General features: G+C 40.9%; 1 protein-coding gene across 1 annotated transcript in view; it reads left to right on the forward strand.

Annotated features, from left to right (window-relative positions):
- LOC137291908 (regulator of G-protein signaling 22-like) overlaps positions 1 to 12,915 on the forward strand; it is a 98,219-nt gene that overhangs the window by 32,709 nt on the left and 52,595 nt on the right. Inside the window, exons 3-7 of the mRNA XM_067823467.1 lie at positions 4,910 to 4,972; positions 10,298 to 10,528; positions 10,735 to 12,035; positions 12,129 to 12,290; positions 12,413 to 12,596. Coding sequence (XP_067679568.1) covers positions 4,910 to 4,972; positions 10,298 to 10,528; positions 10,735 to 12,035; positions 12,129 to 12,290; positions 12,413 to 12,596 — 1,941 coding nt within the window. The remainder of the gene's footprint in view (positions 1 to 4,909; positions 4,973 to 10,297; positions 10,529 to 10,734; positions 12,036 to 12,128; positions 12,291 to 12,412; positions 12,597 to 12,915) is intronic.

A 12,915-nucleotide genomic window follows, 5' to 3' on the forward strand; every position in this document is an offset into this window, starting at 1 on the left:
CATCACTCTTACATTTATGCAGGTAGTGACAGATTTAGAATAATCATTGCAACAGTGTCAGCTATATTAATATTTCTTGAGAGCTGTTTAGCAACAGTGCTCCTTGTAAAAAGTGGTCACAGCACCGCAATAATCACAAATCTAGGTTCAACTAAAATAGCATTACACATCAAGGTCTATCATCAATCTGTCATCAGTGTTTCTAAACATTTCGGTTAATTCTCACTTTGTTCTTAAGTGTCTGAATGAACAAGGGAACATTGTAATGTCTGTGGGAAAGAGAATGTGTCATGTCTGTATAGGATAGGGAATGTGTCATGTCCTTATGGAATAGGGAAAGTGCTGTGTCTGTATGGGAAAGGTAATGTGTCATGGGTGCATGGGAAAGAGATTGTGTCATGGGTGTATAGAATAGGGAAGATGTAATGTCTGTGTAGCGGATCCTGTGCTGTGATTCGAACAATGCACCTTCTGATTCAAAGTGGTACGCCTTGTCCACATGACCAGAGAGGTTAACCCCATCAGCAAGCTGACAAGGTAAGAATATCATCTGTGGGATGACTCCATGCCCTACTAGATCTGTATAGGAAAGGGAATATGACATGTCTGTGGGAAAGAGAATGTGTCAGGTCTGTATGGGAAATGGAATATGTCATTGCTGTATGGGATAGGGAATGTGTCATGTCTGCATGAGAAAGGGAATGTGTCATGTCTATGGGAAAGGGAATGTGTCATGTCTGTATGAGAAATGGAATATGTCATTGCTGTATGAGAAAGGGAATGTGTCATGTCTATGGGAAAGAGAATGTGTCATGTCAGTATGGGAAAGGGAATGTGTCATGTCTGTATGAGAAGGGAATATGTCATGTCTATGGGAAAGGGAATGTGTCATGTCAGTATGGGAAAGGGAATTTATCATGTCTGCATGAGAAATAGAATATGTCATTGCTGTATGAGAAAGGAATGTGTCATGTCTATGGGAAATGGAATGTGTCATGTCTGTATGAGAAAGGAATGTGTCATGTCTGTATGAGAAAGGGAATGTGTCATGTCTGTATGAGAAAGGAATGTGTCATGTCTGTATGAGAAAGGAAATGTGTCATGTCTGTGGGAAAGGAAATGTGTCATGTCTGTATGAGAAAGGGAATGTGTCATGTCTGTGGGAAAGGAAATGTGTCATGTCTGTATGAGAAAGGGAGTGTGTCATGTCTATAGGAAAGAGAATGTGTCATGTCTATAGGAAAGGGAATGTGTCATGTCTGTATGAGAAAGGAATGTGTCATGTGTGTATGAGAAATGGAATATGTCATGTCTGTATGAGAAATGGAATGTGTCATGTCTATGGGAAAGGGATGGTGTCATGTCGGTATGGGAAAGGGAATGTGTCATGTCGGTATGAGAAAGGAATGTGTCATGTCTGTATAAGAAAGGAATGTGTCATGTCTGTATGAGAAATGGAATATGTCATGTCTGTATGAGAAATGGAATATGTCATGTCTGTATGAGAAAGGGAATGTGTCATGTCTATGGGAAAGGGAAGGTGTCATGTCGGTGTGGGAAAGGGAATGTGTCATGTCTGTATGAGAAAGGAATGTGTCATGTCTGTATGAGAAATGGAATATGTCATGTCTGTATGAGAAATGGAATGTGTCATGTCTGTATGGGAGAGGGAATATGTCATGTCTTTGTGGAAAAAGGATTGTGTGATGGGATAAAGAAACAAGAGCATGTTTTGTTTTCTGATACTGGCAACCAGTATGCTGAAGGTTTCAAGTCTGGAAAATGTAGACTGTAACTTATGCCATGTAAGTTATATGATATGCATTGAAATGAGTGTCTAGTTGTAGAACTATAATGAATGTTTTATACACTGATGATGACAGATGCTGTAGATTTGAAGAAGGATCCATTCAGATAGTGAATACTTTAATCCTATGCCATTCACAAGCCTTATACAACTAATCCCAAGTTTTATTTTTGATATCAATGAAGGAAGATCATTGATAGGTATATGCAAGCTTTGTATCTTCAAGCTCAATTTAACCAGTAGCTGGAGGTAAAGCAATACACACCATCGTTTCCCTGTCATTTAGCTGTCTCAATCCGATCACTGTCATCAATCAAAACCACAATGACTTGGATACTGTCTGCTGAATGTTTGATAAAGCAGTCTCTATAAGCAATAATGTGGTCTTTATTCCCCCGTATTGGTGATATATATTGCAGTATAGAAGAGTTGGGTATGTGAACAACAGCCTACAGAGTCAGCTGTTCACACTTGTATTTGTGTACTTTGTTGTTATGTTTGAACGATTTATAACATGGATTGAGGTGGAAGCCCTGTCAGGCACTTGAAATGGTAATAAAGAGAGAGTGCTTTCAGCGGACAAAATATGTCTGATTGAATGATGCATCAGATCTTTGTTGGGGCACAGGAGTGGTTTAGTCATCACAAATCACTGTGCAGATTTGCATCCCGTGGGTAGTCAGAAAAGTTACCTGAGGATCATTGGTTTGAATCCTCTTTCAAGTATTTCAGTTCCCCTACAAGGCCAATGAAACTACTTCTTTTCAGCAAAGAAATGTCGCTTTTAGACCAAGGAAAAGCAAATACCTCTACTGCTCAATTAATGATGAAAGACTTAGTTTCTAGTAGGTGTATTTGTTGGACCTAATTCATTAGTTTAAGTGTTTATGGAAATACTTATCAGTCCAGAAAAATTCCTTCACTGGCATTTTAAAATCTGGATGAGAAAAATACAGTGAAAATAATTCATGAAGAGAATGAACCTGTTATGAAAAATATTGATCAATTTATGTCATTTCTGATCCTTCGTGAAGTGACCTTTTGAACTTACAAGAGAGTATGGAGGACCTTGGTTGGAGTATTACACAACAATGTTTGATGTGGCCAGGAGAGCATGTCATAGTGGGTGACATATCCAAACATGGCCAGGTTGGTCTGGAATACTGTCCCTGGCTTAAACACACTGAGGACATGTGAACATGGCCGATATAACCCCTGGAGCTAGGTGTGTAAGCATAGGTTAATGCCCTCCTCAAGGTGATCTGGACTTTGTGTGCTTGATGCAGTACCTATCATCTGCAGTGAAGAGCCACCACCCACTTGTTCCACAGTGGTTCACCACCATAATACACTTTTCCAGGTGAAGCAGAACCACAAAGCCAACCAGTCCTGCCCACTCTTGTTTGAACTGAAATTGTATTTGCAGTCATAAAGAAAATTGACAGCCTGCCAAAACAACAGATATAGTACATAGCAGTGATATGGTAAAGTTTATACATGTTTTGTTTTTTTTATTTATTTATTTTTTTTTAATTTCCCCATAGATATGATGGTACAGTATGGAGTGCACAGCAGTGTGCACAGTCTTTTACAGTATTGACATATGACAGAGCAAAGTAGGTACTTTACCTGGTAAAGTGATGACCAGAGTTTTGTAGTACGAAGTGCATTACATGGTGTAATAAAAGTACACAGTATCATGTACTATGAAAGAAACACAGTAAAGCATAGAGTGTTTACGGTATAGAGTACATCACATGACACAGCACGGTATACAGTTCTTTACAGTATGCAGTACATCACCTTGTATAGCACGGTATACAGTACTTTACAGTATGCAGTACATCACCTTGTATAGCACGGTATACAGTACTTTACAGTATGCAGTACATCACCTTGTATAGCACGGTATACAGTTCTTTACAGTATGCAGTACATCACCTTGTATAGCACGGTATACAGTACTTTACAGTATGCAGTACATCACCTTGTATAGCAGTCTATACAGCTGTCAAGTAAGGAAACATCACGAGACATAGTATTGAAAAAACAACAACTATTCTTTACAGTATGAAACACACCGTACGGTAGGAGTGATGACCACAATTATTATAGTACAAAGTACATCATATGGTGTAGTAAAATACAGTTCTCACAGTGTAAAGTAATCTCATGTCATATCAATGTGCACAGTTTCTATAGTATGGGTTATATCACATTGCATAACAGTCAAATCTCAAATAGGGAATACATCGGATATGACACTTGAGAAAACACAGTTTGTTGTAGTATGAAATATCTCATAAAGTAGAGGTGTACACAATTTATACAGTGTGAAAGGAATCGCATGAAACAGCCTTTCACATCTCCTGACATAGCAATGTACACAGCTTAACCATATACAATACTACACTTGCATAGCTGTATATACAGTTTTCATAGTATGGGATATATCACATGGTACAGCATTAGTAATGTACATACTTTCTGTTGTCTACACAGTTCTCACAGTATAGGACACATCGTATGGCATAGTACTATCAAAACTTGCAAAGAGATTATGGAAGGGTGACCAATATTTGTAGAAGTTTGAAAATTGGCATTTTGAAAAGTCAAAAAACTTTGTCACATCATAACAGTTTACAATTTCTCTTTGTATACACTGAAAATTTGGTTTTGATTTTTTTCTGCTACATCCGTAAATTGATTGTTTTACAATCAAGCATATTGCATTAAAGTGTTATTATTTTTTCCCCTAAATCCAAACATTATATTTTCATTTGAGAAAAGGATTGTGCCTTCAGAAACTGGATTGAATCAATCAGTCATGTACAAACAATCTTGCATTAGTTATTATAATTGAACTTACTCTTTAAAGAATTTTTTGTCAGGAAACTGTTAGGGTCATAAACACACATGACATTCTTGTGAAGGTCTATGTGTTATTTAGTGTGATTAACAATAGCAGGATTTACCAACTGTGTGAGGAGTTATTCATGATACCACTTGTGGAGTGGTCTGATACTTAGTCCAAATGTCCATCAATGTTGTTGGCCAGTGTGGTGCTGTCTTTCGTGTGCTAATATTCTGTTTTTGTTTCAGGAGGACTTTTTGGCGACTGATGATCTGTTTGTGGAGTACTTCAATGCCTACCTGTCACTGCCAGTATGTAGTCTGCTGCCCCGTAACATTCACTGATGAAACTATTCAGCTGCCCATAACTATCCATCTGAGTAGTCAATCAGCTACTATACACACTCTCACTGGGATAAGCTACTCATTTGCCCCCAAACTCTCCATCTGAGTAGTCAATCAGCTACTATACACGTTCTCACTGGGATAAGCTACTCATTTGCCCCAAAACTCTCCATCTGAGTAGTCAATCAGCTACTATACATGCTCTCACTGGGATAAGCTACTCATTTGCCCCCAAACTCTCCATCTGAGTAGTCGATCAGCTACTACACGCGCTCTCACTGGGAGAAGCTACTCATTTGCCCAAAAACTCTCAATCTGAGTAGTCAATCAGCTACTATACACATTCTCACTGGGATAAGCTACTCATTTGCCCAAAAACTCTCCATCTGAGTAGTCAATCCGCTACTATACACGCTCTCACTGGGATAAGCTACTCATTTGCCCAAAAACTCTCCATCTGAGTAGTCAATCAGCTACTACACGCGCTCTCACTGGGATAAGCTACTCATTTGCCCAAAAACTCTCCATCTGAGTAGTCAATCAGCTACTATACATGCTCTCCCTGGGATAAGCTACTCATTTGCCCAAAAACTCCCCATCTGATTAAACAATCAGCTACTATACACGCTCTCACTGGGATAAGCTACTCATTTGCCCCAAAACTCTCCATCTGAGTAGTCAATCAGCTACTATACACACTCTCACTGGGATAAGCTACTCATTTGCCCAAAAACTCTCAATCTGAGAAGTCAATCAGCTACTATATACGCTCTCACTGGGACAAGCTACACATTTGCCCCAAAACTCTCTGAGTAGTCAATCAGCTACTATGCACAGTCTCACTGGGATAAGCTACTCATTTGCCCAAAAAGCTCCCCATCTGATTAAACAATCAGCTACTATACACGCTCTCACTGGGATAAGCTACTCATTTGCCCCAAAACTCTCCATCTGAGTAGTCAATCAGCTACTATACACGCTCTCACTGGGATAAGCTACTCATTTGCCCCAAAACTCTCCATCTGAGTAGTCAATCAGCTACTATACACGCTCTCACTGGGATAAGCTACTCATTTGCCCAAAAACTCCCCATCTGATTAAACAATCAGCTACTATACACGCTCTCACTGGGATAAGCTACTCATTTGCCCCAAAACTCTCCATCTGAGTAGTCAATCAGCTACTATACACACTCTCACTGGGATAAGCTACTCATTTGCCCAAAAACTCTCCATCTGAGTAGTCAATCAGCTACTATATACGCTCTCACTGGGATAAGCTACACATTTGCCCCAAAACTCTCTGAGTAGTCAATCAGCTACTATGCACAGTCTCACTGGGATAAGCTACTCATTTGCCCAAAAAGCTCCCCATCTGATTAAACAATCAGCTACTATACACGCTCTCACTGGGATAAGCTACTCATTTGCCCAAAAACTCTCCATCTGAGTAGTCAATCAGCTACTATACACGCTTTCACTGGGATAAGCTACTCATTTGCCCAAAAACTCTCCATCTGAGTAGTCAATCAGCTACTATACACGCTCTCACTGGGATAAGCTACTCATTTGCCCCAAAACTCTCCATCTGAGAAGTCAATCAGCTACTATACACGCTTTCACTGGGATAAGCTACTCATTTGCCCAAAAACTCTCCATCTGAGTAGTCAATCAGCTACTATACATGCTCTCACTGGGATAAGCTAAACATTTGCCCCAAAACTCTCTGAGTAGTCAATCAGCTACTATACACGCTCTCACTGGGATAAGCTACTCATTTGCCCCAAAACTCTCCATCTGAGTAGTCAATCAGCTACTATACACACTCTCACTGGGATAAGCTACTCATTTGCCCAAAAACTCTCAATCTGAGAAGTCAATCAGCTACTATATACGCTCTCACTGGGATAAGCTACACATTTGCCCCAAAACTCTCTGAGTAGTCAATCAGCTACTATGCACAGTCTCACTGGGATAAGCTACTCATTTGCCCAAAAAGCTCCCCATCTGATTAAACAATCAGCTACTATACACGCTCTCACTGGGATAAGTTACTCATTTGCCCAAAAACTCTCCATCTGAGTAGTCAATCAGCTACTATACACGCTCTCACTGGGATAAGCTACTCATTTGCCCAAAAACTCTCCATCTGAGTAGTCAATCAGCTACTATACACGCTCTCACTGGGATAAGCTACTCATTTGCCCCAAAACTCTCCATCTGAGAAGTCAATCAGCTACTATACACGCTTTCACTGGGATAAGCTACTCATTTGCCCAAAAACTCTCCATCTGAGTAGTCAATCAGCTACTATACACGCTCTCACTGGGATAAGCTAAACATTTGCCCCAAAACTCTCTGAGTAGTCAATCAGCTACTATACACGCTCTCACTGGGATAAGCTACTCATTTGCCCCAAAACTCTCAATCTGAGTAGTCAATCAGCTACTATACACGCTCTCACTGGGATAAGCTACACATTTGCCCCAAAACTCTCAATCTGAGTAGCCAGTCAGCTACTATACACGCTCTCCCTGGGTGTAGCTAGTCAGTTGTCCCATAATACCTCAAAGTGAGTTGCCAGTCAGCTTCCACATGCACACATATTTTACCTCTGTTACAGGGGTTCAAAAATCCCATCACCCGATCCCCAGGACAAGTCAGTTTTCATCAAACAAACAATGGCATCTTACTTGTCCTTGTTGGAAATGAAAGTTGAATTTCATTTCATATCTGCTTATAATATAGCTATAATAATTAATATTTCGCAATAATAATAAAGTAGAGCTATCATTCTTGGAAATTCATCACTCTTCGATGAATAGTCCGGTAAACATTACCATCAAGCATTGTGTCATAAAATCAGGGCAAGTGAGAAATTAGTCAGGACAAATTACTTTCTTGAAGTCACTTGTCATGTGGCTAGTGAATTTTAAAACAAATTTTGAACTCCTGTGTGTTCCCCTGCCAACTAAGATGTACACTCATGCACATGTTACACCTGTATTGTATGACTTAATGGTATCAAAGCAGCAGTGTTCCATAGCAAGGTTTTAGCAAGGTACTAGCAAGTTTTTCAGGCAATTGGGTTTAATATGTGTGAATGTTTAGCATCCAAGTTAAATCAATAGATGTACAACAGTGTAACAGTGGAGAGTCAGGTGCTGTAGGCATGATATTGCCTGTCTTATCTCCAGGTGAGGGCATGTGACCTTCACAGTAACACATACCTATCTGACACATACCATAAAACAAGTGGTTTGTCTATATACATACTCTCAAGACACACAAGTAATTGTGAACAGACTGTAAATCTGGAGTACATGATGGTACCGTGGAGAATCTACTAAACTGAATGTCGACATGTCTGGTACAGTGTCACATTGTGTAATGGTTGTCTGTGGAAAACTATTTCTTTGATTGTATTTTTTTCATATCCTTTGATTTTATGTTACATTTAAGTAAAGCATGTGCACTGTGGCATTGGGAGATTTCAGCCCTATCTAGCATAGGCCTTGTGGCTTTGGATGATCTCAATCCTATCAAAACAAAGGGCCCTGTAGCATTGGGAGATTTCTGTAACTGCCATCTCTCCACTGTAACACAGGTATATGTTGTCAATTTCATCAGTCCTCTTATCACAGGTGTGTTTTGTCATTGTCATCTCTTTCCTGTAACACAGGTGTGTGTTATCATTGTCATCTCTTCCGTGTAACACAGGTGTGTGTTGTCATTGTCATCTCTTCCCTGTAACACAGGTGTGTGTTGTCATTGTCATCACTGTAACACAGGTGTGTGTTGTCACTGTCATCCCCATAACACAGGTGTGTGTTGTAACTGTCAGCTCTCATCTGTGACACAGGTGACTGTGTTGATTATCATTTCTGCCTGTGTAGCTCTGTAGCAGTAGGTTTTGAATCACTCCAGATCTTGATCTCCAACTCTAAACACCACCCTCATGTATTTAACCCTCTATGGTTACCCCAAGCTCCATTCAACTACATTCTAAAGGCAAAGGTTAGTCATTGAAAAGCCATTACTTTTGTGTGTTTAGGGGTCAGATGTTGAACTCACTGTCTGTTTATTCCCTCTGATATTAGATTTCCATTATGAATGTTAGCCATTTGTATTTTTAGTAGTCGTCTCTCGATGAATGAGAGCAATAAATAGAATCTCAAATATATGTATTGACATAAGTAATCCTATAACCAACATTGACAGTTGATCTAGGATAACAAACATGAGACGTCTACTGAGGTAATCTTTGTCTGCAAATAGGATAATTGAGCGTTTGTGGGGATTGAGATGAATGCGATGTTGCTGTCCATCGTCATTGTCATCTGTGAATTACTTGGTGTTTAGTATATACTGAAGGTTTTTAGACCACGTCCCTTATCTACTCATGAGGATGAAAGGAAAATGCACACCTACATTGCCTCTATTGGGTATCTTGATGTATGTAATGGCAGTCCAGATATGTCATCTGTTTGAAGGTGTGTGACTGTGTGACATACTTAAGCTGTGAAACACATAAAACACTTAGTCTGTGTTTCTTTCTATGCTATATTGTAAGCCTTTCTGTCAGATTCAACAGTTCTACAAACACAATGAATGCTTCACAGTAATCAATCTAATCTGAAACTTTCAACATTCACATTACAAGTTCTGTTTACTGACGGTTAACAAATTCATGACCCTGCTCTATGCAAAGGTTGGTCATTACTGAGTTCATAACAGTATACTGGCAGAGTATTCAATCATCACCAAGTCATCTGAACCTAAATACACAACAGTAGACACAAACTAATAAAATAATTTCAGTTCAAATGCATCAGATTTTATTAACACCTGAAGAATGAACATTATAGGTCTGTGATTGATTTGCAGAGTTTTACTGAAAACAATATCTGAAAAACAACTCCTATGTATATTGTTTCTACTATATTGTTCTATGGATAACATAGAAGTTATCTGAATATACAATGGATAACACCTCTGGTATTAGCTAAAATTGACCTGAGGTTATTTGTAAAACACCACAGCAGATATTCGTCAGTTAAACAATTATCATCATCATCCTTTCCTTGGAATCCTGTTTGTCCACAAAACTGTTACAGATTAGGTCATATACTGTGAGGAAGGACACAGGCCTTGCCATAAATATACCTCCAACACAGAAAGTCAGTACAAAGAAACAATGAAAGTGGCCTGAACACCTACAGATATATCAGGAAGTGTATATTACTGGTCAAGACTGGTTAACCAGTTTATCACGATATGTGTTCCGCTCCAGAGTTTTCCTGAGCCGCTGTGCTTCAACAAGGAGACTGGGGGGTTTGAGGTGGTCAACAATGCCAAAAAAGAACTGGCCCAGCAGATCAAGGCTGCCATCCGGTCACAGCGTCGTACACCACGCATGTACCACGTGGCCAAACTGCACAGCTTCATTGACATCCCCCTCATCCCCATCGAGGAACCCATGGGGCCAGAAAAAGTGGAGATTGATACGTCATTCACAGTCACTGTGAGTACAAAAACTTTAATTAATCTGATTGCAAAACAGGTATATTTCAATAAAGGATTTGTCCTAATGGAATACTATGGAATATAGTGGATGAAATGGTTTACAATTACTTCTGACAGGTAGCATGTTCTGATTCTCTGAATATGAGCAGTAATTGTTTTGCATGAGTGGTGTCCTCGTTGATGAATGCAGCTTTGTGGTTGTAGACTCTGAACAAGGAGCAGGGCATCCACTGGGTGAAGGCTGAGCGTCTGCCATCCTTCCTGGAGAGTGACTGCTACCTGGAGTACCGCCTGGCAAGCATCGTCTCACAGGCCACACTCTCCCAGGATGGCAAGGAGTTCGCCATTATGAAGATAGACTACAAACCTCGCATTAAGCGATCCAAGAAGAAAGACGATGATGAGCCCAAGGTGGACCCCAAAGAGGAGCTTATCAAGAACATGTATGTGTGTATGGGCAATGCAAGCACTACTGACACTGATGCCTGGTTCTCTGAGGCTCAGATGGTACAAAATACAGAGACAACATACTCTACAATGTCTCGGCCACAGAGTGCTGTCCACCTAAGCAGTGCTCGACCTGTGAGTGCTCGACCTGTGAGTGTTATGGGTTTGACCGACTTAAGCCGAAGATGTGACAGTGGATTTGGGAGTCCATCAAAGAGCTCTGTATTTGGCAGTGGCTACTTTGGTTCCAGACATGGAATTTACCCTGATGAGAGTGCTGAGGACGATATGCCAGGCACTAGGCTCTTCAGCAGCAGCACACTCAAACCCAACACTCCCCGACCGTCTGAGCCTGTGTGTGTCATGGCGAACACTGATGACCAGAGGGGGTCAAGACATGGAGCAATGGTGTACGCCTATCCCAGATCTGAGACCACTGACACAGAGTCCGGCATGGGAGACACAGAGGAAGACAGGGAAGAAGAACTGTCCACAGACCAGGATGCTCAGCAGACACTTGACACACAGAACCAGTCAGACCAGGATCTTACAAAACAATTTGAGAGTGTCATAGTGGACAGTATTGATGATTTAGGAGCAGTGATCGTTGGTGCAGTTCTGAAGCGTTGCATTGCTACTATTATAGATGAGGATGAAAGGAGTATTGAGAGTGATCCTCAGATCCAGGGAATGTTCCCACGGAAGAAGTACTCCCACATAACGATGGATATGCTGGACCATTTGTCCATTGGGCCCATTCAGAAGGAGCAGACTCAACTCCCGGAGGTGGAGCTGGAAGAACCAGAGAAGGAACTGGACCTGCTGCAGGAGAAGAAGGAGGAGAGCGATGTAGATTCCCTCCTGGATAGTGAGGAAGACTATGAGGAACAGGACACCTTCTTCAGGAAACACAAACATCGGACTTATGACCTCACAAAGCTGAAAGGCGTCCAGCAGTTTAAGTCTTTCCTTGAAGGTACCATTGGGGAGAAGCACTGGAACTTCTGGGTGGACATTGACAGAAGTCTGATGATCAAGTCAGAGGAACATACTCTCATGTAAGTGCTGTTCCATGGATCTTTTTTTTCTATTCATTTCATATTAAATCTGGATATTAAATCATTTCTGAGTAATGTTTTGCTTTTCTCTAGCTACTTGGCAAACATGCGTGAGAAGTATCAGCACCCTGGGTCTCCGTATGAGCTTTCCATGGAGTGGAAGATTTTGCTGGGTTTGGTGGAACCGTCCAGCTGGACTGTAGAGAGACTGTTGTCGATTCAAAACAAGGTGGCAGAGCCTCTTGTGCTCTACTGGTATGTACTCAACATACTCATCTGTATTCAGATCATTTTTTTAGTGTGATGCCATGTATCAATCAATTTTATGTTTCCTAATTTTAGTTTCTCAATTTTGATTGGATGTTTCATATTTACAGGGCTCCTCGGTTCCTCCTGAAGCAGACAGCTCCCTCAAACCCAGACAGATATTATCTGTATCACCATCAGCAGCTTCTCAAGAGGAAGAAAGATGTCTACCCCAACCCCCCGACCGCTGTCATTCTGCCGCTCAGGCCACGCTCATGTATGCCTCGTACCCAACACACAGCAGTCATCACAGAGGTAAGTCTCACAAAAGCCACCACATCACACCCACCAGCATCAGCCATCCTTCAGAGACCCCACTCATCCTTCAGAGACCCCACTCATGCATGTTTCCTACCCAACACAGAGGTAAGTCTCACAAAAGCCACCACATGACACCCACCAGCATCAGCCGTCCTTCAGAGACCCCACTCATCCTTCAGAGACCCCACTCATGCATCTTTCCTACTCAACGCAGAGGTAAGTCTCACACAAGATGTCCTAACAACCATCTTATATGCATTTGTTCATTCCTTGTATTTCTACATACTATCTGACATCCACTGATGCACCTATA

The sequence above is a fragment of the Haliotis asinina genome, chromosome 7, assembly GCF_037392515.1.
Source record: "Haliotis asinina isolate JCU_RB_2024 chromosome 7, JCU_Hal_asi_v2, whole genome shotgun sequence".
Taxonomy (NCBI): Eukaryota; Metazoa; Mollusca; class Gastropoda; order Lepetellida; family Haliotidae; genus Haliotis; species Haliotis asinina.